At 40.8% G+C, this 24,697-nt stretch overlaps 1 protein-coding gene across 1 annotated transcript in view; it reads right to left on the minus strand.

Moving 5' to 3' along the window:
- LOC126092247 (flap endonuclease 1) overlaps positions 1 to 24,697 on the minus strand; it is a 95,016-nt gene that overhangs the window by 17,977 nt on the left and 52,342 nt on the right. Inside the window, exon 7 of the mRNA XM_049907756.1 lies at positions 11,334 to 11,522. Within this exon, the coding sequence (XP_049763713.1) occupies positions 11,334 to 11,522 (189 nt within the window). The remainder of the gene's footprint in view (positions 1 to 11,333; positions 11,523 to 24,697) is intronic.

Genomic DNA, 24,697 nt, shown 5'->3' on the forward strand with positions numbered 1-24,697 from the left:
TTCTTGGTATCCATAAAGTTTCAGTGCCAGACTGTTTCTTGTCCCTATTGCAATTTATCTCCTTTTTAAAATATTGGATGGGTTATTTGAAAATCTACATCTGAATTAGATGTTAGTGGAGATTCATAATCAGATTTTCGAACTTTTTTCCAGATTTCTGCACAGACTATGTCTTCACTGCCTGCCTTGTAATTCTTAAGTCCAGTTATTGTGATTTCTACCCCCTTAATGGTTGGAGAGTTTATTATCATGGATGGTTACAGCAGGTATGTCAGTGCTTACTTTGAATGTTCCTGTGACTCATCACAATGTGAAAGATTGCTGAAAACATACATGGGGATCTCTGCGTTTTCTTGTTTACTAGAGGCTAACTTTCGCAAATTCTCTCTCAGTATAGATGTTAAGAGTTTATATTTTGAAGATATCTGCTAAAATTTTTGTAAAAATTTCCCTGTTGCTTTTTCTGAAAATTCTCTTTTATCTTATCAAGGATGATTGTGAGATGTTTATGTATTGTTTGTCTTAAAATTTTATGAATTAAATGTTGTTATTTTTGTTCCAAATTTGATTCTTCTAACTTCTGAGCTAGATCATTTATCCACTCTTGTGTCTTCTATTCATTATCTGGTCGCATTCTTCATTTATGTTTCTGTGAGTTATCAGAGCTAATTCTTCTACAATCAATTTTAATTTTGTGATAAATTCTTTTGATGTTTTATTGTTAATAGCTTCCTATATTTCACTATAGTATTCCCTTCTTATATTTGATTAATACACTGTGTATAATAATTAGCTGCTTCATCTTAAACAATATCCTTCACACAAAGCATCAGTCAACTATAAATTAAAGCATTGCAAGTGTTCCTCTTCCGAACACATTTTGTTGATACTGACCTACATAGGGAGAAACGATCATGATGATAATATAAGGGAAATCAGAGCTCACGGAAAGATATAGGTATTCATTTTTTCCGCGTGCTGTATGATATCTGAAAAACAGAGAATTATTGTGAATGTTGTTCGATGAACTCTCTGCCAGGCACTTAAATATTATTTGCAGAGTATCCATGTAGATGTAGACGTATATGTTCTTACCTTTACAAGAATACAAGGTGCATTCAAGTTCTAAGGCCTCTGATATTTTTTTCTAATTAACTACTCACCCGAAATCGATAAAACTGGCGTTACTTCTCGACGTAATCGCCCTGCAGATGTACACATTTTTCACAACGCTGACGCCATGATTCCATGGCAGCGGCGAAGGCTTCTTTAGGAGTCTGTTTTGACCACTGGAAAATCGCTGAGGCAATAGCAGCACGGCTGGTGAATGTGCGGCCACGGAGAGTGTCTTTCATTGTTGGAAAAAGCCAAAAGTCACTAGGAGCCAGGTCAGGTGAGTAGGGAGCATGAGGAATCACTTCAAAGTCGTTACCACGGAGAAACTGTTGCGTAATGTTAGCTCAATGTGCGGGTGCGTTCTCTTGGTGAAACAGCACACGCGCAGCCCTTCCCGGACGTTTTTGTTGCAGTGCAGGAAGGAATTTGTTCTTCAAAACATTTTCGTAGGATACACCTATTACCGTAGTGCCCTTTGGAACGCAATGGGTAAGGATTACGCCCTTGCTGTCCCAGAACATGGATACCATCATTTTTTCAGCACTGGCGGTTACCCGAAATTTTTTTGGTGGCGGTGAATCTGTGTGCTTCCATTGAGCTGACTGGCGCTTTGTTTCTGGATTGAAAAATGGCATCCACGTCTCATCCATTGTCACAACCGACGAAAAGAAAGTCCCATTCATGCTGTCGTTGCGCGTCAACATTGCTTGGCAATATGCCACACGGGCAGCCATGTGGTCGTCCGTCAGCATTCGTGGCACCCACCTGGACGACACTTTTCGCATTTTCAGGTCGTCATGCAGGATTGTGTGCACAGAATTCACAGAAATGCCAACTCTGGAGGCGATCTGTTCAACAGTCATTCGGCGATCCCCCAAAACAATTCTCTCCACTTTCTCGATCATGTCGTCAGACTGGCTTGTGCGAGCCCGAGGTTGTTTCGGTTTGTTGTCACACGATGTTCTGCCTTCATTAAACTGTCGCACCCATGAATGCACTTTCGATACATCCATAACTCTATCACCACATGTCTCCTTCAACTGTCGATGTATTTCAATTGGTTTCACACCTCGCAAATTCAGAAAACGAATGATTGCACGCTGTTCAAGTAAGGAAAACGTCGCCATTTTAAGTATTTAAAACAGTTCTCATTCTCGCCGCTGGCGGTAAAATTCTATCTGCCATACGGTGCTGCCATCTCTGGGACGTATTGACAATGAACGCGGCCTCATTTTAAAACAATAGGCATGTTTCTATCTCTTTCCAGTCTGGAGAAAAAAAATCGGAGGCCTTAGAACTTGAATGCACCTCATATAATGGGTCTTCGATATATGACTGTGAAAAGAAAAGCCACAAATGAGGAGCAAAAATCCTTGAGAAATTTTGGTCAGAGTGAAGGAAAATAAGATGAATCATATTAGTGACTAAATGCATGAAAATAACGTAACTGTACAGTGAATTGTGGTGTGTACACGCAATCTTTCTCACACTATTTTAAAGGAACTGTCAGGTAGAAATGGCTGAATCTTATACTAATGTCTGTAGTTCTGTGAAGTTGGATCACAGAAGAAATAAGGAAAAACAGAGGAAAATGGAAGATGAAAATACCATAATACAGGCAATTGAATCACAAAGACTACTTTGTTATTGGCACCCAGAAAGAATGGATGATACACGACTGCCAAAATGAGTACAGCACTGGACACCAATGGAATATATACATACACCAATGTTTGCCTGCTTCATGGTAAGCTCCCTATCTTTTTGTTAACTGCAACTGTGATATTTTGATGTTAAATAACCCCTCATGCAAAATTAGAATAGTCTGTAATGAAAAACAGAAGTCACTATGAATTTGTGTGTGGTGCATGTTAGGTTATACGTAACTGTGTATGACATGAACATAATTAATTTTTCTTTGTATTTGCTACATATGTATTTGTCTTCAATCTCAAGAGAACTGATTGTATGCAATGCACTCACTTTTGCTTGTGCACACAAATAAAACACGAGAATGAAATATTCATGACACCCCTTGTATCTCATAAACCTTTTTTGAGATATCAAACCAAGTTTCTAGCATATGAAGGCCTGCAAAGAGGAGACTATTTTGCCATATGGTTAACATGGGAAATTTCCTATCTAACATGGTGCACAAGAACCTACAGCAGTTTTCAATAGAATAATGCAATTTTTAAGAGCCATCGATAGGTGGTGAAATGAGAATTTGTTGGGGGTTTACAACAGTATATGTGAAGAAATTACATATTTATTTTTATGTTGAAAGTTAAGTTCTTCATAAATTATTGCCCTGTCTTGTCCTCAGCTGGTTGTTTAATAACACTGTTCGACATGGGTTCTATTTCTGATATTAAAGTATGTGCTTCTAGACCATTTTACCATGGGAAATTCAAAGATGTAAACAAAATATCGTTGTCAGGGATACTTTTTATGTAATATGTGTATATATGTATATTCACAATTCATGGCAAACACAGAGACATTATAGAGAAATACAGGTATGTTGCCGCATCATGTAGTGATAGAACGTGATAATTTCTTGTGCAACAGCAGGTGGGAAGAATCAGACATCATTAGGTTATCCCCCGCCACACCTATGTCATTAAGACCACCTGAAACATCTCATTAACTCGAACGGCGACAGCCGGTCGCTGCCTCGGCAGTAAAGCTTCACGCCTCCTAGGGGTGTTAGTCGCAATTTGTGTCAGTCTTAACGAGTGGGTATTTTGGCTGACAAGTAACTGTCTGTCATATTTCCGAGCACGATTGAATTTTTTAGTTCCTGTGTGTAAATTGATTGAGCCTGGTGCTGAAGGTAAAACGACTGCTTGTCTTTACACATCAGCATTCCTCTAGTTCCCTACTATTAATTTGATACAGGTGTATTACCAAAGTGGTATTTTTAAATTTGCAGAAATGCCACGTCGTCGTGGATGTCGATATAAGCCGGACAACTTCTGCTACATCTGTGGGAAGTTCACTTTTGCCAGAAATAGGAAGAAAATTTCTTCAGTCATAAAGAAAGCATACAAACATTACTTTGGAGTAGAGGTAGAAGACCAAGATAAAGAATGGGCACCACATTTCTGTTGTGCTACATGTTACTGCAAACTAATTCAGTGGTGGAAAAGTAAAGGGAATGTGGCGTTGTTTGCTGTTCCCATGGTGTGGAGGGAGCTTAAGGACCATGTTACTGATTGTTATTTCTGTCTAACAAAAATTCAGGGTTTTACAAACAAAAAGTCGAAGAGGCACATTGTTTACCCAGATCTGCCTTCAGCGAGAATGCCAGTGCAGCATTCCGACAACCTTCCAATACCTTCAAGAGCTCGAGGTCAAATTCCGAGTGACAGTGAAATAAGTAGTACTGAAGAAATCACAGATGATGATCCTTTATATCACTGCACAAGTGAGTCATCGCCACATTTGTTAACACAGGCAGATTTAAATGATTTAGTACGTGATCTAGGACTAAGTAAACAAAAGGCACAGCTGCTTGGTTCAAGATTACAAGAGTATAATCTACTGCACCAAAGTACTAAAATCAGTGTGTTCAGGCACAGAGAACATGCCTTTCTTTCTTATTTTTCAACTGACGAAGCACTGACATTTTGCAATGACGTTCCTGGCCTGATGAAAGTGCTGAACTTCACTTATATTTCACAGGAGTGGAGACTTTTCATAGATGCATCGAAAACAAGTCTGAAGGGTGTTTTGCTCCATAACGGAAATAAAATATCCTCTGTTCCAGTAGCTTACGCTAGTTTGACAAAAGAGAATTACGAATTCGTACAAAGGATGCTAAATTCATTAAAATACAATGAACACAAATGGAAAATATGTGCAGATTTCAAGGTAATTGCTATGGTACTGGGAATGCAACAAGGCTACACAAAGTATGCCTGTTTTCTTTGCGAGTGGGATAGTCGAGACCGAAATTCTCTCTACGTAAAAAAGAAATGGCCTAGGCGAAGATGGAAAGTCGGCGAAAAGAATGTACAACGTGAAAGTCTGGTAGCTCCTGAATATATACTACTTCCATCGCTTCACATCAAACTTGGCCTGATGAAACAATTCGTGAAGGCCATGGATCCAACAGGCTGTGAGTTTGCATATCTAGCTACAAAATTCTTCGTCTTTCAGCTGCAAAAATAAAGGAAGGTGTATTTGTGGGCCCACAAATCAGGGAGCTGCAGAAAGATGCAAATTTTGAAGCATGTTTAACTGATAAAGAAAAAACCGCATGGGACTGTTTCGAGATGGTGTCGGAAAACTTCCTCGGAAGAAGAAGAGCTACTAACTACAAAGCAATGGTGAAGGATATGATCAAAGCATATCAGGATTTGGGGTGTAATATGTCTTTGAAAGTACATATGATGGACTCTCATCTGGAGTACATCAGAGAGAGTTGTAGTGACGTATCGGATGAACATGGGGAAAGATTCCATAAAGACATTTCTACCATAGAAAGGCGCTATGAAGGAAAGTTGGTACCTTCTATGTTAGCAGATTATTGCTGGAATATCATTCGAGAGAAGAAAGATTCACAATACAAGAGAAAAAAGTGATGTGCATTACAAGGCAGTGGCTCATTGTTTGTCAATTTTCTGTAATTTCTCATGTCAAATAAATGCTTCAAAGTGTATACACAAAGGTTACTGTGTTATATGTTAGATTCCACCCTCCATTAATGTGATGAACTTATAACATCATAAAGGCGTGCATTTGTTTGTCGAATTTCACCTCACGTTTGCTGCACTATATCAGAAACTGAAAAGAGAAATAAAATTGCGATTACTCATAAACTATCCCTGACAGAAAAAAACCAAAAACAGTTTTCAATTCAGCACTCAAAATACAATTAGGATCACAATATTTTTTATCAGAAATAGAAAAAAAGGTTTTTTTTGTAGAACAGTGTAATCCACTACTTTAGGATTCTGCAGCTATTGCAACTGCATTAGCATGTTAGTTACATGAAGCTTTGTAAACTCTGCTGTGTTTTGCTAATAGAAACAATACACCACAGCACCAAGAAAAACATGGGTGTTACTCAGAATTTGCCACTGATGCTTCTCTAAAAGAAAAAAGGTTAACAAGAAAGGCATAAATCAATCACTCTTTTTGTACCAATTTCAGTAGTCACATATCCTGGTAAATAAAGTTTCACATTTTTAAAAAATGGCAAAAACCCTCCTCCTGTGAAGCTAACAAATAAGGCAGAAAAAACTACTTTTTTACTCTGTAGTTTCTTCAACATTGTGTGAGAAAGCTTACTGAACAGCCAGCATGCACACAGCCGGTCACACTGTGTAGTGAACTGGTTGTCAACTGCACCAAAGTGGACAAAGAATGTTGCATTCATAATGGACAAAGTGCACAAAACAGCAGGCTTCGGAGCAAAAGGTTGGCTTTGCCTAGCAAAGAGGACAAGAATACGTCTGTGTGCATGAGTCAATTTATTTTGCATGAGCTCTGTTCCAACACACACTGGAAAACTATATAAAACATATAGAGGGTGAAACCCATGGGCATCATATTTTCAAGTCAAGCTGCAGTGCTGGCATAGGGTAGTCAGGTGGTACAATGTAGCCATATAGGTATTTTGTATGTGTGTGGGGGCTTTACTCCTCAGATTATTTACATTTTCAAATTAATAATTTTTGAATTCAGGCTTTGACATGTTCAAAATAGCAGACAGGATATGTTTATATAGGCTAGCAGCCGTAATGATGTGTAAACACACAAAATTTTTCAATCTTTGTCACATTTTATTGTTGCTGATTCTGATTGTGCATTTCGGCAAACTGTCATCATCAGATCTGTCAAGAGACAAAAAGTAAAACTATAAAAACAGTGCCAACCACCTCATGTACTTGAAAAAACCACATGAGCCACACTGTATAGCATGTCCCTTACCAGTCCCATCATCATGTCACTATGCCAGACACGCCATCTATGATCAAGTTGCCTATGGGCATAATAATCAGCAGTGTCTTGATCAGGCCCCCCCCCCCCCCCTCTATTCTGGCAGGAAATCTCTATTTTACGGTTTGCTCAGTTGCAGTGAGAGTTCATGTTAACATAGGTGACAGCAGACCAGATTAAATACAGCTATGTTCTCACAGCATTAAATGTAGATATGGCTACAGAGATGCAAGATATTCTAGCTGTCCAGCTGAGGACCGATCAGTATGCGACGATCAAGAATGCTTTAACTACCCGCCTGTTGCAATCCAAGGCATATTTCAGAATAGCAAGGTATCATGCCTACCATCTGATGCGCAGAAAATATTAACAGTACGCACCTTCGCCCAGACTGCAGATCGCAGTTCAAAAGTTTATCTTACCACACAAGCATTGCATCTGTAGGCCCACAGAAGGACAGCAACCCTATGGCAGCCCTCACATCTTAACAAGCACAAATTGCCAAGCTTATGGCCCAAGTAACCAATTTGATAACATTGTGTTCCTGTCACTATCCACAACAGGGCTGGTCAGCGAGGAGGTCCAATCAATTGCCATCGGCAGCAAAGATCTTCTGGTATCACCAAAAGTTCAGCGCGGAAGCATGAAAAATGCAACCCTCGTGTGAGATGAGAAACCTGGCGTGAAGTGAGTGATGATGGTGACTGGCTCTCTCAATGGCAATCGAAGCCTCTTTGTCAGAGAGATACACGAAGCAGTAGTTTTTAGTAGACACAGGAGCTGAAGTGTTTGTGTGCCTAGCTACTTGACTGGCACACCACAGCTGAGATGATTGCTGTCTTTTCACTGCCAATGGATCATCGATTCAAACTTATGGTCGTGTGATACTATTTCTCAATCTAGGTCTACGACACAAATTCGAGTGGCAGTTTATTGTGGCAGATATTAGACATCATCCTCAGAGCCAATTTCCTGTTGTATAAATGGTGTTTTACTAGACCTCTGGCATCACTGTCTCCTTGATACTACTACTAATTTAACCGGCCAAGGAAAACTATGATGTATCATTGGTAGTACAGTATTTACCATCACAGGAGAATTTCCATACTTAGTTCCCAGAACTTTCCTAAGCACACCCGTGCTAACGCCTATACAACATATCATCTTACATTATTACTCACTAATCCAGGACCTTCTATCCATGCAGAGCCTTGTCAATTAACACCTCAGAAGTTGAGGGTAGTGAAGCAAGAATTTTCACCAATGTTAGCACAAGGGATCTGTCAACACTCATGCAGTAGCTGGGCTGTGCCATTACATCTCGTGCCGAAGAAGAAAATGGATGGCATCTGTGCGGTGACTACCAAAAATTCAGTTTGAGAACAATTCCTGACAGATATCCGCTGTGGCACATTGAAGATTTTGCACACAATGTACATTGTACATGCATTTTTCTACCACTGACTTAGTACGTGTGCATCATCAGATACCTGTCGCACCCGAAGATACAGCCAAATTGCTTTATTACTCCATTCAGTCTCTGACTATATGACAATGCCATTCAAAATATGTAATGCTGCACAGATGTTTCCACGTCTTATGGATGAGATAATGTGCAACCTTTAATTTTGTTACATATATATCGAGAACATTTTGGTGAAATCTTCTTCAGAATCAGATCACATGGAGCATTTGCATCAAACCTTCAACCACCTCAGTTTGCAGGGACTGATTATTAACACTTCATACTGTGTATTCAAAGTGATAGAGTTGCAATTCCTCAGATTCACCATCAACGCCCAAGGAATTCGAGCGCAGCAAGAGAAAGTTGAAGCCATAGTCAAATACCCGAGGCTGGTCATGATCTGGGAATTGTGAGAATTTCTAGGCGTAATAAATTTCTATCACCATTTTGAACAAAACTATACATTGTTGACAACACCACTGACTGGCTAGCTGATTGATGCTTCGAAACTGAATAATGAAATCTTATGGACTAGTGAAGCAGAATCAGCTTGCACCAAATGAAAACTGGCAACATTGAAGCTATGCTGTTAGTGCATCCTATTGCTTAGGTCCCCCTTCACTTTGATGGCAGACATGTCGGCATCAGCAACAGGCACCATACTACAACAGCAAACAGAGCAGTGTTGCCAGCCTCTCATGTTTTTCAGGCACAATTTTTTTACCAACGGGGCAAGGCTGGTCGACATGCGATCGCAAGCTGAATGCTGTGTACACTGCCATAAAAAAGTTGCATCATATACTCAAAGGGCAGCAATTTACTTTGGTCACTGACCACAAGCTATTGATGTCTGTCTTTCTTCAGATGCCAGACAAGGCATCACCACGACATCAACGCCACCTAGATAATAACGGCTAATTTACTATGCATGTTATTCACATTTAGGGTGATATGAACATTCCAGAAGACGCGCTCTCTCTTTCATGTCAAAACACTTACAACTGCTATCAACTAAGAGGCTGCCACTAAGCCACAATGGCTCAATCCATTAGTTACATGCATTACTGGAGCAACCAACAAGCCTGCACCTCCAATGTGACCCACTACCACTGGCGAACATATGGATGTATTATGACATTTCAACAGCAAAGACATGACTGCCGGTCCCTCTGCCGTTTTGACACTAAACCATTGCATCATTAAATGCATCATTGGTGCATCCAGGGATCTGCAGTAAGTTGAATCTTGGGAAGAACACTTTCATGTGCCCGGGGTCAGATCACAAGCTGAGCGCCAGTGCACAACTTAACGGAGGAATGAAATTACTCAACATGTCAAAGCATTACATGGCACATTTCTACCACCTAATCAATGATCTGAGCACATCCATTTAGACATAATCAAGCTATTACCATCATCTGGAGGTTCCACTTACCGACTTCTGGGTATCAACTGCTTTTAGCATTGGCCAGAAGCTTTCCCTATGAGTAATATAATCTCTGAAACTCTGGCAACTCCATTCTTTTGGGGACAGATTGCCCAGTTTGATTTGCCTCTTCATTTTTACCGTAGATCAAGGCTGACAGCTTGAGCCGTATTTGTTTACATCACTTGCCACACTGATAGGCATGAAGTATATCTGCATTACAGCTTACCATCCTGCAGCCAATGGATTTGTGGGACAACTGCACCGGCAATTGAAGGCAGCATTAAGACGTTACAATTTGCAGTGCTGGAAGGGAGCATTACCCATTGTGTTTCTAGGCCTTCATGCATCCATCAAGGAAAATCACCATGCTAGAGTAGCTGAAATTGTGTATGGCCAATCAATTCAACCACCAGACAAATTCCTCGAGCACAGATCTCCAAGCTGCAAGCACAAATCTGACAACTCTGTCCTGTCTCATTGTGAGGTCAACTCACTTGTTGTCCTTTTGTTTTCAAGGATCTAGCAATGTGTGACCAAGTCTTCGTCCCAGTATGATGCGATACACGAGCCACTCCAACCCCTGTATGATGAACTTACACAGTCCTCAGCACAGATGGAAAGATGTCTAAGATCGATATTATGGGTACAGTAATATAAATGATTAATACAATGTATAACATCAAATAGTCATACTTGTACGAGCTGCAGGTGCGAACTGGCAACTACACAGCCGCAACTCTTATGTTACGTCACATTTGTTAAAATCTCATGAGAGCTGTATAGATGCACATTTATTAGTCCATGAGGTTTATCATTTTAATGTTTGCTTAACACATTAACAAAAATGGTAATTATGCTTTTAATCCAATTTACCTTTTATTCATGTTTGGACTTATATCTCATCTATAACAGAGTGCGCTGCCGTCGTGGCTTGAGAGTCACCTGATCGCGGTTGAATAATTTACCTTCCTATCAGTGACTGTCACCACCACTATGCACCTACACCTCATATGAGGAAGAGCTGTTTGAGGGTATACATCTCATAAATATATTAAAGTATTTGGTATGTATTACTCACGTATATTACTGTATTTGTACCCTATTAATTGTAAATACTTCATATTCTGTGATTATCAGAATAAGATGCATCCTATGGACATTTTTCTTTTCTCATGAAAAATATTCTTGTAATATGTGCAAAGAATTGTACAGCCCATGTATTTATGTTTTTACTTTTTATCTCATGAGAGATCTGATGATTGCAGTTAAATGAAACACATAATCAGAATCATAAATAATAATGTGTGAGCAAGACGGAAAAATTGTGTTTCGTAAGTCCCTCACAAAACCAAGAGACAAGTGATATTTACATACCTTTCTTTTCTGCGAGGTATTGTTCGTACTGGGTAAAACTTTGAAGAATGTATCAAGGCGACCTTGAGTTGTCCCTGACCGGCCCTTTGCCAGTTTTTTTGCACCATTACGCACACGATCTTCATTGAATTGTTTGTCACCACACAAATATTTCACCAAACCTTCCTCATCTGGATCAGTCCATTTCAGCTGAAAAGTAGTAATTAATAAAGAAAAGCAAGTGGCACAAATTGTTACATTACAAAATTAACACAAGGAAAAAGTTTTAAATGAAGTATACTGCTGAACACCGACTTTCTTAGTAAGATATTTTGAAATGCATTGTATTCCTCATTTAATACTAACAATGTATAAAGGTTGACATAAAAGAAACTTCTGAGGCTGTCAATTTGCAGTTTAATGTTCAATTAGTGCTGAAGTAGGATCTATTTGGGTCTACACACACATGCATTCATTTCTTTGCATACATTTTCGCATGTTGTTTTCTGTGAAGTCGTGCAGATGCTCTGCCATTTTTGTCTCCCAGTGGGGTGAAACAACATGGCTGTAGTAAACTGTTGTCCCATTAACACTGATTTTTATGAAACTAGGCACAGCACAAAGGTTGAAAAACAGTTGTACACTAATTGGTTACAAACTCTTTCTTGTTTTGGAGAGTGGGGAGTGGTATGATGACTTTTTATATAGTTTACTTTACTATTTCTAAGAGTTTTGTATTTTGCACTACACAACTCATCTGACTACTATTTGGTGAGGCTTCTCTGTGTCCAAGAAATCACAGGTCCATGGTATTCTATAACAGCTCCTCCCACTATTGCAGCCAGTCAGTTCCCTGGAAACTGACTATCTGTCATATAGCTGTTACCAGCTTCAGCATAGTGTATGCTGAGATTTCTGCCACTACTGTTCTTCCACGCAGATTTCTAATACCTCTAAGAAAACCCTTACTTATTTGAATAAATTTGTGCTACAGCGTTTCTTTCTTAATATGCCAAGCACTGGTTTTTCCCAAAAGAAAATCATACCATATTATATTGTTACTGACTGGCCAGTGCACTTCCATACCACCTGATTTGGAATTTCTGCACACTAACAAATATATCAATTAATTCAGTTTATCTTTTACATACTGCTGCACACGTTCCATGACCTGTCAATATATCTTTCTCCTGGTAGATTACTTGTATTTTAACTAAACACTTGCTGCACAACTGAGAAAATCTGTAAACTCTTCTTTCCATTGTTGTGTCCAAAGAACTACCATTATTACAGGAGCCTTGATATTCCCTATTTGACACAAGTTGCTCTCTGGTTTCATACACCTTGCTTCTTTAACTAGTACTCCGAGTGGCTCTTGAGTTCAGCAGTAAACTGTCATGCTATTTATTCACAGGTCTTGGGTTCAATACCTGGTCACTGCTAGGATTATTATCTGTCATATTACTTCTTTCACCTCTAGTACTAATAGTGAAAAATGTCAGGTAGCACATTGGTTTGGAGTCCATGTAGGCCGTTGTGTAACTGGCTGAAAATGGCAGTTTGAACATAATGAAGGAAAGCAACAGCATATCACTTCCAGTGGGACCATTCGTTTTAAGTCACTGTGATGTTCAAACTAACCTTCGCGTTGATCTCAGCTTTAGCTTACTGTGCCCTCCAACTAAACTTCTAGGTTTCTTGACAAGATTCCTAGAAAATAAATATGAGGGATGGATGTACCGGGTTGCAGAAGACTGAACTGTGACTCAGACCATTTTGTGATGAAATCAGACTTCAGGGAGAGACTGTCATTAACAAATAGCAACGGAATAAAAAAGAAGATTAACTAGAATACTGACAAACTGAAAATCTCTGATGAAGTAAAAAAATACCAAGTAACACAAAGCAGAAAGATGAGCAGTGAAGAGATTGCAGGAGTAGATGAAAGATGGAGAAGGATTGGAAAAGCCGTTAAAGATGCTGAAGAAGAAATAATAGGCATAAGAAGGAGAATAACGCAGGAATGAACTGACAAGAATTGCAGGTCAGCAATAGCGGAAAAGATCTTGGCAAGAAAAAAAGTGCCGCAGAGAGAAACTAGAAATAATTTGGAACAATATAGAGAATTAAGGAGAAGAGCTAACAAAGGGACAGAGTAAAATAAGAAATTTCTATCATGCTGCAGGCAAAATAGAGAGCAGATCCCAGCCAAAAATAATGGCATGCTCCAGTAAAGATGGGAAAATGATAAGAGAGGAAGAACAGATAGGAGGACAAACAGGTTATTTCACAGATATACTAAATGCAAGCCAAGAAGAAGAAGAAGAAGAAGAAGAAGAAGAAGAAGAGACAGCTGCACAAGAGGAAAGAGTGGAGCTGGAAGTAGACAATGATGCCAACAAGACAAGAAAGCCAAAACTACAAGGGGTCACCCAGGCTGTGCACAAGACGAAACACAACCGAACCCCTAGGGAAGGCAGCATACTTCCTGAATTAATAACAGCTGGTGAAGAGGCTGTAATAAAGGAACCACACACATTAATATCAGATATATGGGAAACATAAACTATGCCAGACAAATGGAAAACTGGAATAATAATTGCCATTTATAAGAAAGGGGATAGAACAGCACGTGAAAAACCTAACACTGAAAACTATAGAGGTGTAACATTCTTAACCACAGCTTATAAGATCTTCAGAAGTATACTAAACAAAAGGATAGAGAAGTGCGCAGAAGACATACTAGGGGAATATCAGTGCGACTTTTGACCAGACAGAGGAACAACTGATCAAATATTTGTGATAAGACATGTGATGAAAAAGTTCTATGAATATGATATAGATCTGCATTTCCTATTCAATGACTTCAAACTAGTCTCTGACAGCACATACCAGCAAGTACTATACAGAGTACTGGAAGAAGTTGGTGTACGAGGGGGGACCCAAAAGAAACCGGATTGTTGCCAAAAAAATTTATTGATGAACCTTTTTACAAAATTATTTCAGTCACCTTCAAAATACTCTCCATTACATGTGATGCACTTGTCAAATCTCTTTTCCCACTGTTGGAAGCATGTTTGGAACTCTTCAAGTTTGATATTGTCCAGTGCCCTTTGCGAAGCTGTTTTTACCGCCTCCACATTGTCATAACGCTCCCCTTTTAGCATTTTTTTCATTCGTGAATATTGGAAAAAGTCACACGGTGCTAGGTCCGGCGAATACGGAGCATGGGGAACGACAGACCACCTCTGAGATGCCAAATAGTAGGTCACTCGTAAGGCTGTGTGTGTGCTGGAGCGTTGTCGTGATGCAGAAACCAGTCACCTGATCGCCAAAGTTCCAGGCATTTCCTCCTCACATCCTCTCGGAAACACCTTAAAACATCCAAGTAAAAGTGCTGGTTAACAGTCTGGCCAGGGGGTACGAACTCCCAATGCACAATTCCACGAACATCAAAAAAGACAATGATCATCGTCTTCGCATTTGACCTCACTTGCCTTGCTTTTTTTGGTCTGGGTCATACCCATAACACCAACTCTCATCCCCTGTAATGACGTTGTTCAAGGAGTTTGGATCATGTGCAATCTCTGTTTTCAAGTCTTGACACACATTCATGCGGATGGTTTTTTGCTCCTGTGTGAGAAGGAGTGGAACAAATTTAACAGCAACACGTCTCATGTGCAAATCCTCACTCAAAATCCACTGACACGAGCTCCAACTGATTCCTGTCTCTGCTGAAATTTGGTCAATCGTTTGGCGACGATCCTCGTTGATCTTTTGGCGAACCTTTTCAATGTTCTCCTCATTCCGCGATGTTGAAAGGCGTCCAGAACGAGCTTGGTCTTCAACACACATCACACCACGTTTAAAACGCCCCAACCACTCGAAAACCTGTGTGCGGCTCATAGTGTCCTCCTGGAATGCTTCCTGAAGCATTTGGTGTGTCTCTGTTGCAGTTTTTTTTAAGCAGGAAACAAAATTTCACACACACTCTTTGTTCTTTTAAAGTTGCCATAACGACTTCGCAGAGGTAACCTGCCAATAGTCAGAGAAACACAATGCCCACACTTGCACGTTCAGCTCTGCACTGACACCGTCTGCACAGCTGTTTCACGAAGGTCTCTTTTAACACCATCTATCGTAAGAACCCTGCACTACGTCTACGAGTGGCAGTGCCCTCGGAGTCTGGTTTCTTTTGGGTCCCCCCTAAAGTAATAAGATTAATCAGAGCGACAATGACAGAGACAAGAGCAAAAGAACAAGTGAAAGCTTTGGCTTTGATAAAGGTGTGAAGCAAAGTGATAGTATCTCCACTGCACTATTCAATATAGCCCTGCATAGTTTGTTAAACAAAATCAACAAAAGAGGCACCATATTTATGAAAACTATGTGCATATACTGATGACATTGTTATAGAAGGAAGAAATATCAATACACTTCCAGAAACATACTGGCCAATGGAAACAGAAGCATTAAGAACTGGCCTCATAGTAAATGAAGAAAATATATTGTAATATCACAATCTGAGGCAGGAAGAACCCATAAAGAACCTAAACATCAAAGGAGAATTCTTTAAAGGAGTGTCTTCTTTTAACTACTTGGGAGCTGTAATAACAAATGATAACAGCATTTGAAAGGCAATAAGAGAAAGAATACAAGCAGGAAACAGAGCCTATTTCGTAAATATGCAACTTTTCACAAATAGCATTGTTACAAGAAAAACAAAAATACTCTGATTATGTGATAAACATTCAGGGTGTCCTCCCCCTCCAATCTCATTTGACATGCCTGTTCCTCGCAATGTGTCTGAACTGCAGTCAGTACTAGGCAAGATGACGTACTACATTCGGTTCATACCAAATGCTGCTCAGATCGTGGCTCCATTGCATCACTTGCATCAGAAAAATGTGCCTTTCATGTCGACCAAAGAGTGTAACAATGCATTTTAGAAACTCAAAAAGCCTTGATCAGTGACAAATGTTTAGCGCATTTTTACCCTGCCAAGCCAGTAGTTCGGCAAGTCGATGCTTCTTCCTACAGAATCAGCCCTGTGCTTTCGTGCAGAACTGGTGCACAAGACAGATCTATTGCTTTTGTGCCAAAGTTGTTAGCTCGAACCCAGTGCTGTTATTCTCGAACAGAAAAAGAGGCTCTGGCTATTGTGTATGGTCTGACTCAATTCCATCAAGTATGGTTGCAAGTTCTTTTTACTGACAGATCACAAGCCTTTGCAGTTCCTGTTTCAACGTTCAAAGCCAGTTCCTACACACATTGTTAAAAAAAAATTGCAACATTTGGCTCTTGTTCCTTTCGCAGTATCAGTTTGAAATTGTGTACAGACCTGTGGCAAAGCAGATGCCCTATCCCGCCTTACAAATAGCCCAGGCTCTGATTTTGATATATCTGCCACATCCTGCTGCCAAATCAATGTGCAGAACTCTGAATTGCTGGAATCTCTTCCCTTTCGCTACAGAAAAATTGCACAAGCCACGGAAGCAAACACAGATCTCTTGGGGATTTGTTTGCACTATACAGTTAGTGTGATGGCATTGCACTGGCAGGGCATGGATACCCATATTGAACAGATGACATCACAGTGTTACGCATGTGTGAAAAACCAATTTGCTCTGCCACAGGCATTCTCAGCTTGGCCTAAGACTCAATCTGCATGGCAATGAGTGCACATAAACTTTGCAGGACCACTTTGTAACATTCACTGGCTCATAGTGGTAGACTCTTTTAGCAAGGTTCCCCTTTGCAGTGCCTATGGCTTCTACCACATCGCTTAGTGCCATTCAAGCAATGTCCTCCATATTTTGTATAGGTTTGGCAGAAGTACTTGTGTCAGACAACGGACCATAGTTCAGTTCACGTATTTTTGAACAGTTTTGTGAATGAAATGGCATTCGATATCAAACAAGTGCTCCGTTTCACCCCCAGTTCAACAGCAAAGCACAACATTTCATAAGCACTTTTAAACAACAGATGGCCAAGCTTGGCACCACCCAGACACAGGACCAAGTGCTGCAACTCTTTCTTGCATCCTATCGCTCCCACCCACAAGACGGACCATCACCGGCGGAACTTCTGTATGGATGCGGCCATCAGATGCTGCTACACCCACTACAGCTGCCAGTGGCATCAATGGTTGTGTTATTTGACCTGATAATAACTGGCAATCAACTCAGCTGAACTAATGTACCTTCCTTGATAGAATTTTGTTAACAAATCATCAATGGATATAGGTCTGTCTCTATATGTTTGCTTAAAGTATAACACTAGCTACCATTTTCTGATTTCCTTATATACTGCTGTTCTTAAACTTTTGGGAACTGAGTAAGATTTGCAAAAAAAGGCTTCATAGTCGACATTCGCTCCAGGTTTTTCAGAAAATATGCTCCTTTATTTCATTAAGATCATATGAAAATCTCTTGTTCTTCAGTTAATAGGTCAGATACCTGAGAGTTAATCTTTATTTGTTCCCAATACCCTTGCAGATTTTCTGTTTCTTTATCATCATCCACTAACAGAGCTGTGGCAACTAGTAATAAATCCCTATTAGTTAATAATTTACTTATTTTAAATGGTGTAATGTGATTAGAGCCTTCCTTGGTCCAGTATAACATGATCATAAACTAAGTTTTACTTCTATATTTCAATAATCAGTCTAGGCCAAACAGTACCTGTAGGTTCACATTAACACAGTCCACATAAATTCAACAGCTCGTATCTCTAATGACAGCCGAGTTTCCTCTTTAAGTTGTTTTCCTTTACGACCTGCTATTCCTACAATATATGCTCCTGTTACTGGTAATGCGGGACACTTATTCCTATTTCTAAGAGTGAGCAGGTATTCATGTGAAATTTTGCTTTCTAGATGCACCCCTACCTTCTACCTTCTTCCTAAAATTCACAAACCCAATCATCCCGGCCGCCCCATTGTAGCTGGTTACCAAGCCCCCACAGAACATATCTCTGCCACGAAGAAAAATGATCCTAATCCTACTCCTAATGATCCAAATCCCCAAGACACTATCCAAATTGAACCCTGCCTGGAACAGTACCGTCCTCCGCCACAGCAGGACCCACCTCCTCTTCCTCAAAATCACCCTCTCCAAACCTTCCAGGAATTTCTGACTTCCAGCCTTGCCTCTCAATACTTCTTAAAAAACCTTAATCCTACTCCCAACATCACCATTGCTGAAGCCCAGGCTATCCGTGATCTGAAGGCTGACCGATCCATCGTCATTCTTCCGGCGGACAAAGGTTCCACGACCGTGGTACTTGATCGTCGGGAGTATGTGGCTAAGGCACTGCGTCAGCTTTCAGACAACACCACATACAAAGTTTGCCAACGTAATCCCATTCCTGATGTCCAGGCGGAGCTTCAAGGAATCCTCAGAACCTTAGGCCCCCGACAAAACCTTTCACCTGACTCCATCAACCTCCTGACCCCACCAACACCCCGCACCCCTACCATCTACCTTCTTCCTAAAATTCACAAACCCAATCATCCTGGCCGCCCCATTGTAGCTGGTTACCAAGCCCCCACAGAACATATCTGCCTACGTAGATCAACACCTTCAACCTATTACATGCAGTCTCCCATCCTTCATCAAAGACACCAACCACTTTCTCAAACGTCTGGAATCCTTACCCAATCTGTTGCCCCCAGAAACCATCCTTGTAACCATTGATGCTACTTCCTTATACACAAATATTCCACACGTCCAGGGCCTCGCTGGGATGGAGCACTTCCTTTCACGCCAATCACCTGCCGCCCTACCTAAAACCTCTTTCCTCATTACCTTAGCCAGCTTCATCCTGACCCACAACTTCTTCACTTTCGAAGGCCAGACATACCAACAATTAAAGGGAACAGCCATGGGTACCAGGATGGCCCCCTCGTATGCCAACCTATTCATGGGTCGCTTAGAGGAAGCCTTCTTGGTTAATCAAGCCTGCCAACCCTAAGTTTGGTACAGATTTATTGATGACATCTTCATGATCTGGACTCACAGTGAAGACGAACTCTTGGTCCTACTCCAAATCCCATGCCACTTTCCTTGACATTGACCTCCATCTGTCCAATGGCCAGCTTCACACGTCCGTCCACATCAAACCCACCAACAAGCAACAGTACCTCCATTATGACAGCTGCCACCCATTCCACATCAAACGGTCCCTTCCCTACAGCCTAGGTCTTCGTGGCAAACGAATCTGCTCCAGTCCGGAATCCCTGCAGCATTACACCAACAATCTGAAAACAGCTTTCGCATCCCGCAACTACCCTCCCGACCTGGTACAGAAGCAAATAACCAGAGCCACTTCCTCATCCCCTCAAGCCCAGAACCTCTCACAGAAGAACCACAAAAGTGCCCCACTTGTGACAGGATACTTTCCGGGACTGGATCAGACTCTGAATGTGGCTCTCCAGCAGGGATACGACTTCCTCAAATCCTGCCCTGAAATGAGATCCATCCTTCATGAAATCCTCCCCACTCCACCAAGAGTGTCTTTCCGCCGTCCACCTAACCTTCGTAACCTCTTAGTTCATCCCTATGAAATCCCCAAACCACCTTCCCTACCCTCTGGCTCTTACGCTTGTAACCGCCCCCGATGTAAAACCTGTCCCATGCACCCTCCCACCACCACCTACTCCAGTCCTGTAACCCGGAAGGTGTACACGATCAAAGGCAGAGCCACGTGTGAAAGCACCCACGTGATTTACCAACTGACCTGCCTACACTGCGAAGCTTTCTATGTGGGAATGACCAGCAACAAACTGTCCATTCGCATGAATGGACACAGGCAGACAGTGTTTGTTGGTAATGAGGATCACCCTGTGGCTAAACATGCCTTGGTGCACGGCCAGCACATCTTGGCACAGTGTTACACCGTCCGGGTTATCTGGATACTTCCCACTAATACCAACCTGTCAGAACTCCGGAGATGGGAACTTGCCCTTCAGTATATCCTCTCTTCTCGTTATCCGCCAGGCCTCAACCTCCGCTAATTTCAAGTTGCCGCCGCTCATACCTCACCTGTCTTTCAACAACATCTTTGCCACTGTACTTCTGCCTCAACTGACATCTCTGCCAAAACTCTTTGCCTTTACAAAAGTCTGCTTGTGTCTGTGTATGTGCGGTTGGATATGGGTGCGTGTGTATACCTGTCCTTTTTTCCCCCTAAGGTAAGTCTTTCCGCTCCCGGGATTGGAATGACTCCTTACCCTCTCCCTTAAAACCCACATCCTTTCGTCTTTCCCTCTCCTTCCCTCTTTCCTGACGAAGCAACCGTGGGTTGCGAAAGCTTGAATTTTTTGTGTATGTTTGTGTTTGTTTGTGTGTCTATCAACCTGCCAGCGCTTTCGTTTGGTAAGTCACATCATCTTTGTTTTTAAATATATTTTTCCCACGTGGAATGTTTCCCTCTATTATATATATAAATATCTACGTTTATATGTGATACCTTTGCCTCAATCACTGGTTTTAATTGCTCTTCATCTTCTATATTACCTTCTTGTGATAACCATTCTCTTGTAGATATTGAATGAGTGAATTCAATTACTTGTTCATTGTACAGGCCTACAATAGTTTTGATAAATCCTAGACATTGGCCTATGTCCCAAGATGTGATACTAGTATTGGATAATTATTTGTACCCGTACTTTGGTTGACATCCTGTTTTACCAGTGTCGATGGTGTTTGGGTCGTTGTTGTTGTGGTCTTCAGTCCTGAGACTGGTTTGATGCAGCTCTCCATGCTACTCTATCCTGTGCAAGCTTCTTCATCTCCCAGTACCTACTGCAACCTACATCCTTCTGAATCTGCTTAGTGTATTCATCTCTTGGTCTCCCCCTACGATTTTTACCCTCCACGCTGCCCTCCAAAACTAAATTGGTGATCCCTTGATGCCTCAGAACATGTCCTACCAACCGATCCCTTCTTCTGGTCAAGTTGTGCCACAAACTTCTCTTCTCACCAATCCTATTCAATACTTCCTCATTAGTTATGTGATCTACCCATCTAATCTTCAGCATTCTTCTGTAGCACCACATTTCGAAAGCTTCTATTCTCTTCCTGTCCAAACTATTTACCGTCCATGTTTCACTTCCATACATGGCTACACTCCATACAAATACTTTCAGAAATGACTTCCTGACACTTAAATCTATACTCGATGTTAACAAATTTCTCTTCTTCAGAAACGCTTTCCTTGCCATTGCCAGTCTACATTTTATATCCTCTCTACTTCGACCATCATCAGTTATTTTGCTCCCCAAATAGCAAAACTCCTTTACTACTTTAAGTGCCTCATTTCCTAATCTAATTCCCTCAGCATCACCCGACTTAATTCGACTACATTCCATTATCCTCGTTTTGCTTTTGTTGATGTTCATCTTATATCCTCCTTTTAAGACACTGTCCATTCCGTTCAACTGCTCTTCCAGGTCCTTTGCTGTCTCTGACAGAATTACAATGTCATCGGCAAACCTCAAACTTTTTATTTCTTCTCCATGGATTTTAATACCTACTCCGAATTTTTCTTTTGTTTCCTTTACTGCTTGCTCAATATACAGATTGAATAACATCGGGGAGAGGCTACAACCCTGCCTTACTCCCTTCCCAACCACTGCTTCCCTTTCATGTCCCTCGACTCTTATAACTGCCATCTGGTTTCTGTACAAGTTGTAAATAGCCTTTCGCTCCCTGTTTTTTACCCCTGCCACCTTTAGAATTTGAAAGAGAGTATTCCAGTCAACATTATGAAAAGCTTTCTCTAAGTCTACAAATGCTAGAAACGTAGGTTTGCCTTTCCTTAATCTTTCTTCTAAGATAAGTCGTAAGGTCAGTATTGCCTCACGTGTTCCAGTATTTCTACGGAATCCAAACTGATCTTCCCCGAGGTCGGCTTCTACTAGTTTTTCCATTCGTCTGTAAAGAATTCGTGTTAGTACTTTGCAGCTGTGGCTTATTAAACTGATTGTTCGGTAATTTTCACATCTGTCAACACCTGCTTTCTTTGGGATTGGAATTATTATATTCTTCTTGAAGTCTGAGGGTATTTCGCCTGTTTCATACATCTTGCTCACCAGGTGGTAGAGTTTTGTCAGGACTGGCTCTCCCAAGGCCGTCAGTAGTTCCAATGGAATGTTGTCTACTCCGGGGGCCTTGTTTCGACTCAGGTCTTTCAGTACTCTGTCAAACTCTTCACGCAGTATCTTATCTCCCATTTCATCTTCATCTACATCCTCTTCCATTTCCATAATATTGTCCTCAAGTGCGTCGCTCTTGTATAGACCCTCTATATACTCCTTCCACCTTTCTGCTTTCCCTTCTTTGCTTAGAACTGGGTTTCCATCTGAGCTCTTGATGTTCATACATGTGGTTCTCTTATCTCCAAAGGTCTCTTTAATTTTCCTGTAGGCAGTATCTATCTTACCCCTAGTGAGATAAGCCTCTACATCCTTACATTTGTCCTCTAGCCATCCCTGCTTAGCCATTTTGCACTTCCTGTCGATCTCATTTTTGAGACGTTTGTATTCCTTTTTGCCTGCTTCATTTACTGCATTTTTATATTTTCTCCTTTCATCAATTAAATTCAATATTTCTTCTGTTACCCAAGGATTTCTACTAACCCTCTTCTTTTTACCTACTTGATCCTCTGCTGCCTTCACTACTTCATCCCTCAGAGCTACCCATTCTTCTTCTACTGTATTTCTTTCCCCCATTCCTTTCAATTGTTCCCTTATGCTCTCCCTGAAACTCAGTACAACCTCTGGTTCTTTCAGTTTATCCAGGTCCCATCTCCTTAAATTCCCACCTTTTTGCAGTTTCTTCAGTTTTACTCTACAGGTCATAACCAATAGATTGTGGTCAGAGTCCACATCTGCCCCTGGAAATGTCTTACAATTTAAAACCTGGTTCCTAAATCTCTGTCTTACCATTATATAATCTATCTGATACCTTTTGGTATCTCCAGGGTTCTTCCATGTATACAACCTTCTATCATGATTCTTAAACCAAGTGTTAGCTATGATTAAGTTGTGCTCTGTGCAAAATTCTATCAGGCGGCTTCCTCTTTCATTTCTTAGCCCCAATCCATATTCACCTACTACGTTTCCTTCTCTCCCTTTTGCTACACTCGAATTCCAGTCACCCATGACTATTAAATTTTCGTCTCCCTTCACTATCTGAATAATTTCTTTTATTTCATCATACATTTCTTCAATTTCTTCGTCATCTGCAGAGCTAGTTGGCATATAAACTTGTACTACTGTAGTAGGTGTGGGCTTCGTATCTATCTTGGCCACAATAATGCGTTCACTATGCTGTTTGTAGTAGCTTACCCGCATTCCTATTTTCCTATTCATTATTAAACCTACTCCTGCATTCCCCCTATTTGACTTTGTGTTTATAACCCTGTAGTCACCTGACCAGAAGTCTTGTTCCTCCTGCCACCGAACTTCACTAATTCCCACTATATCTAACTTTAACCTATCCATTTCCCTTTTTAAATTTTCTAACCTACCCGCCCGATTAAGGGATCTGACATTCCACGCTCCAATCCGTAGAACACCAGTTTTCTTTCTCCTGATAACGACATCCTCTTGAGTAGTCCCCGCCCGGAGATCCGAATGGGGGACTATTTTACCTCCGGAATATTTTACCCAAGAGGACGCCATCATCATTTAATCATACAGTAAAGCTGCATGCCCTCGGGAAAAATTACGGCCGTAGTTTCCCCTTGCTTTCAGCCGTTCACAGTACCAGCACAGCAAGGCCGTTTTGGTTATTGTTACAAGGCCAGATCAGTCAATCATCCAGACTGTTGCCCTTGCAACTACTGAAAAGGCTGCTGCCCCTCTTCAGGAACCACACGTTTGTCTGGCCTCTCAACAGATACCCCTCCGTTGTGGTTGTACCTACGGTACGGCTATCTGTATCACTGAGGCACGCAAGCCGCCCCACCAACGGCAAGGTCCATGGTTCATGGGGGTCACTGATTATAAAAATGTGTGAATTATTCCTTTCACTATTACAGTAGAACTTACTCAAAACAGAAGTGCCTGGGACTAAAATAATTTTCCAAATTCAACAGGTTTCTGGATTACACAAAACTCACTGGGCTACGTAAAATTTGTCAAGTATCAGGCACAAAAGTACAGTAAAAATTTATAATTATGCGTATACTGTATTTATGTACCTTGATTCCAGCATAGTAGATGTTCATTTACTGTATATTGGACAACAGAACACTTGACTATTACACTAATTGATAAATAACATGGCATTTCTATATTTTTACTCAAATTTTAAATTCATTTATTATTGTATGTACATACATATTATTACCATGTTTATTTGCTTTCCATTTCACTT

Source organism: Schistocerca cancellata, chromosome 7, assembly GCF_023864275.1.
Source record: "Schistocerca cancellata isolate TAMUIC-IGC-003103 chromosome 7, iqSchCanc2.1, whole genome shotgun sequence".
In the NCBI taxonomy this organism is placed as follows: Eukaryota; Metazoa; Arthropoda; class Insecta; order Orthoptera; family Acrididae; genus Schistocerca; species Schistocerca cancellata.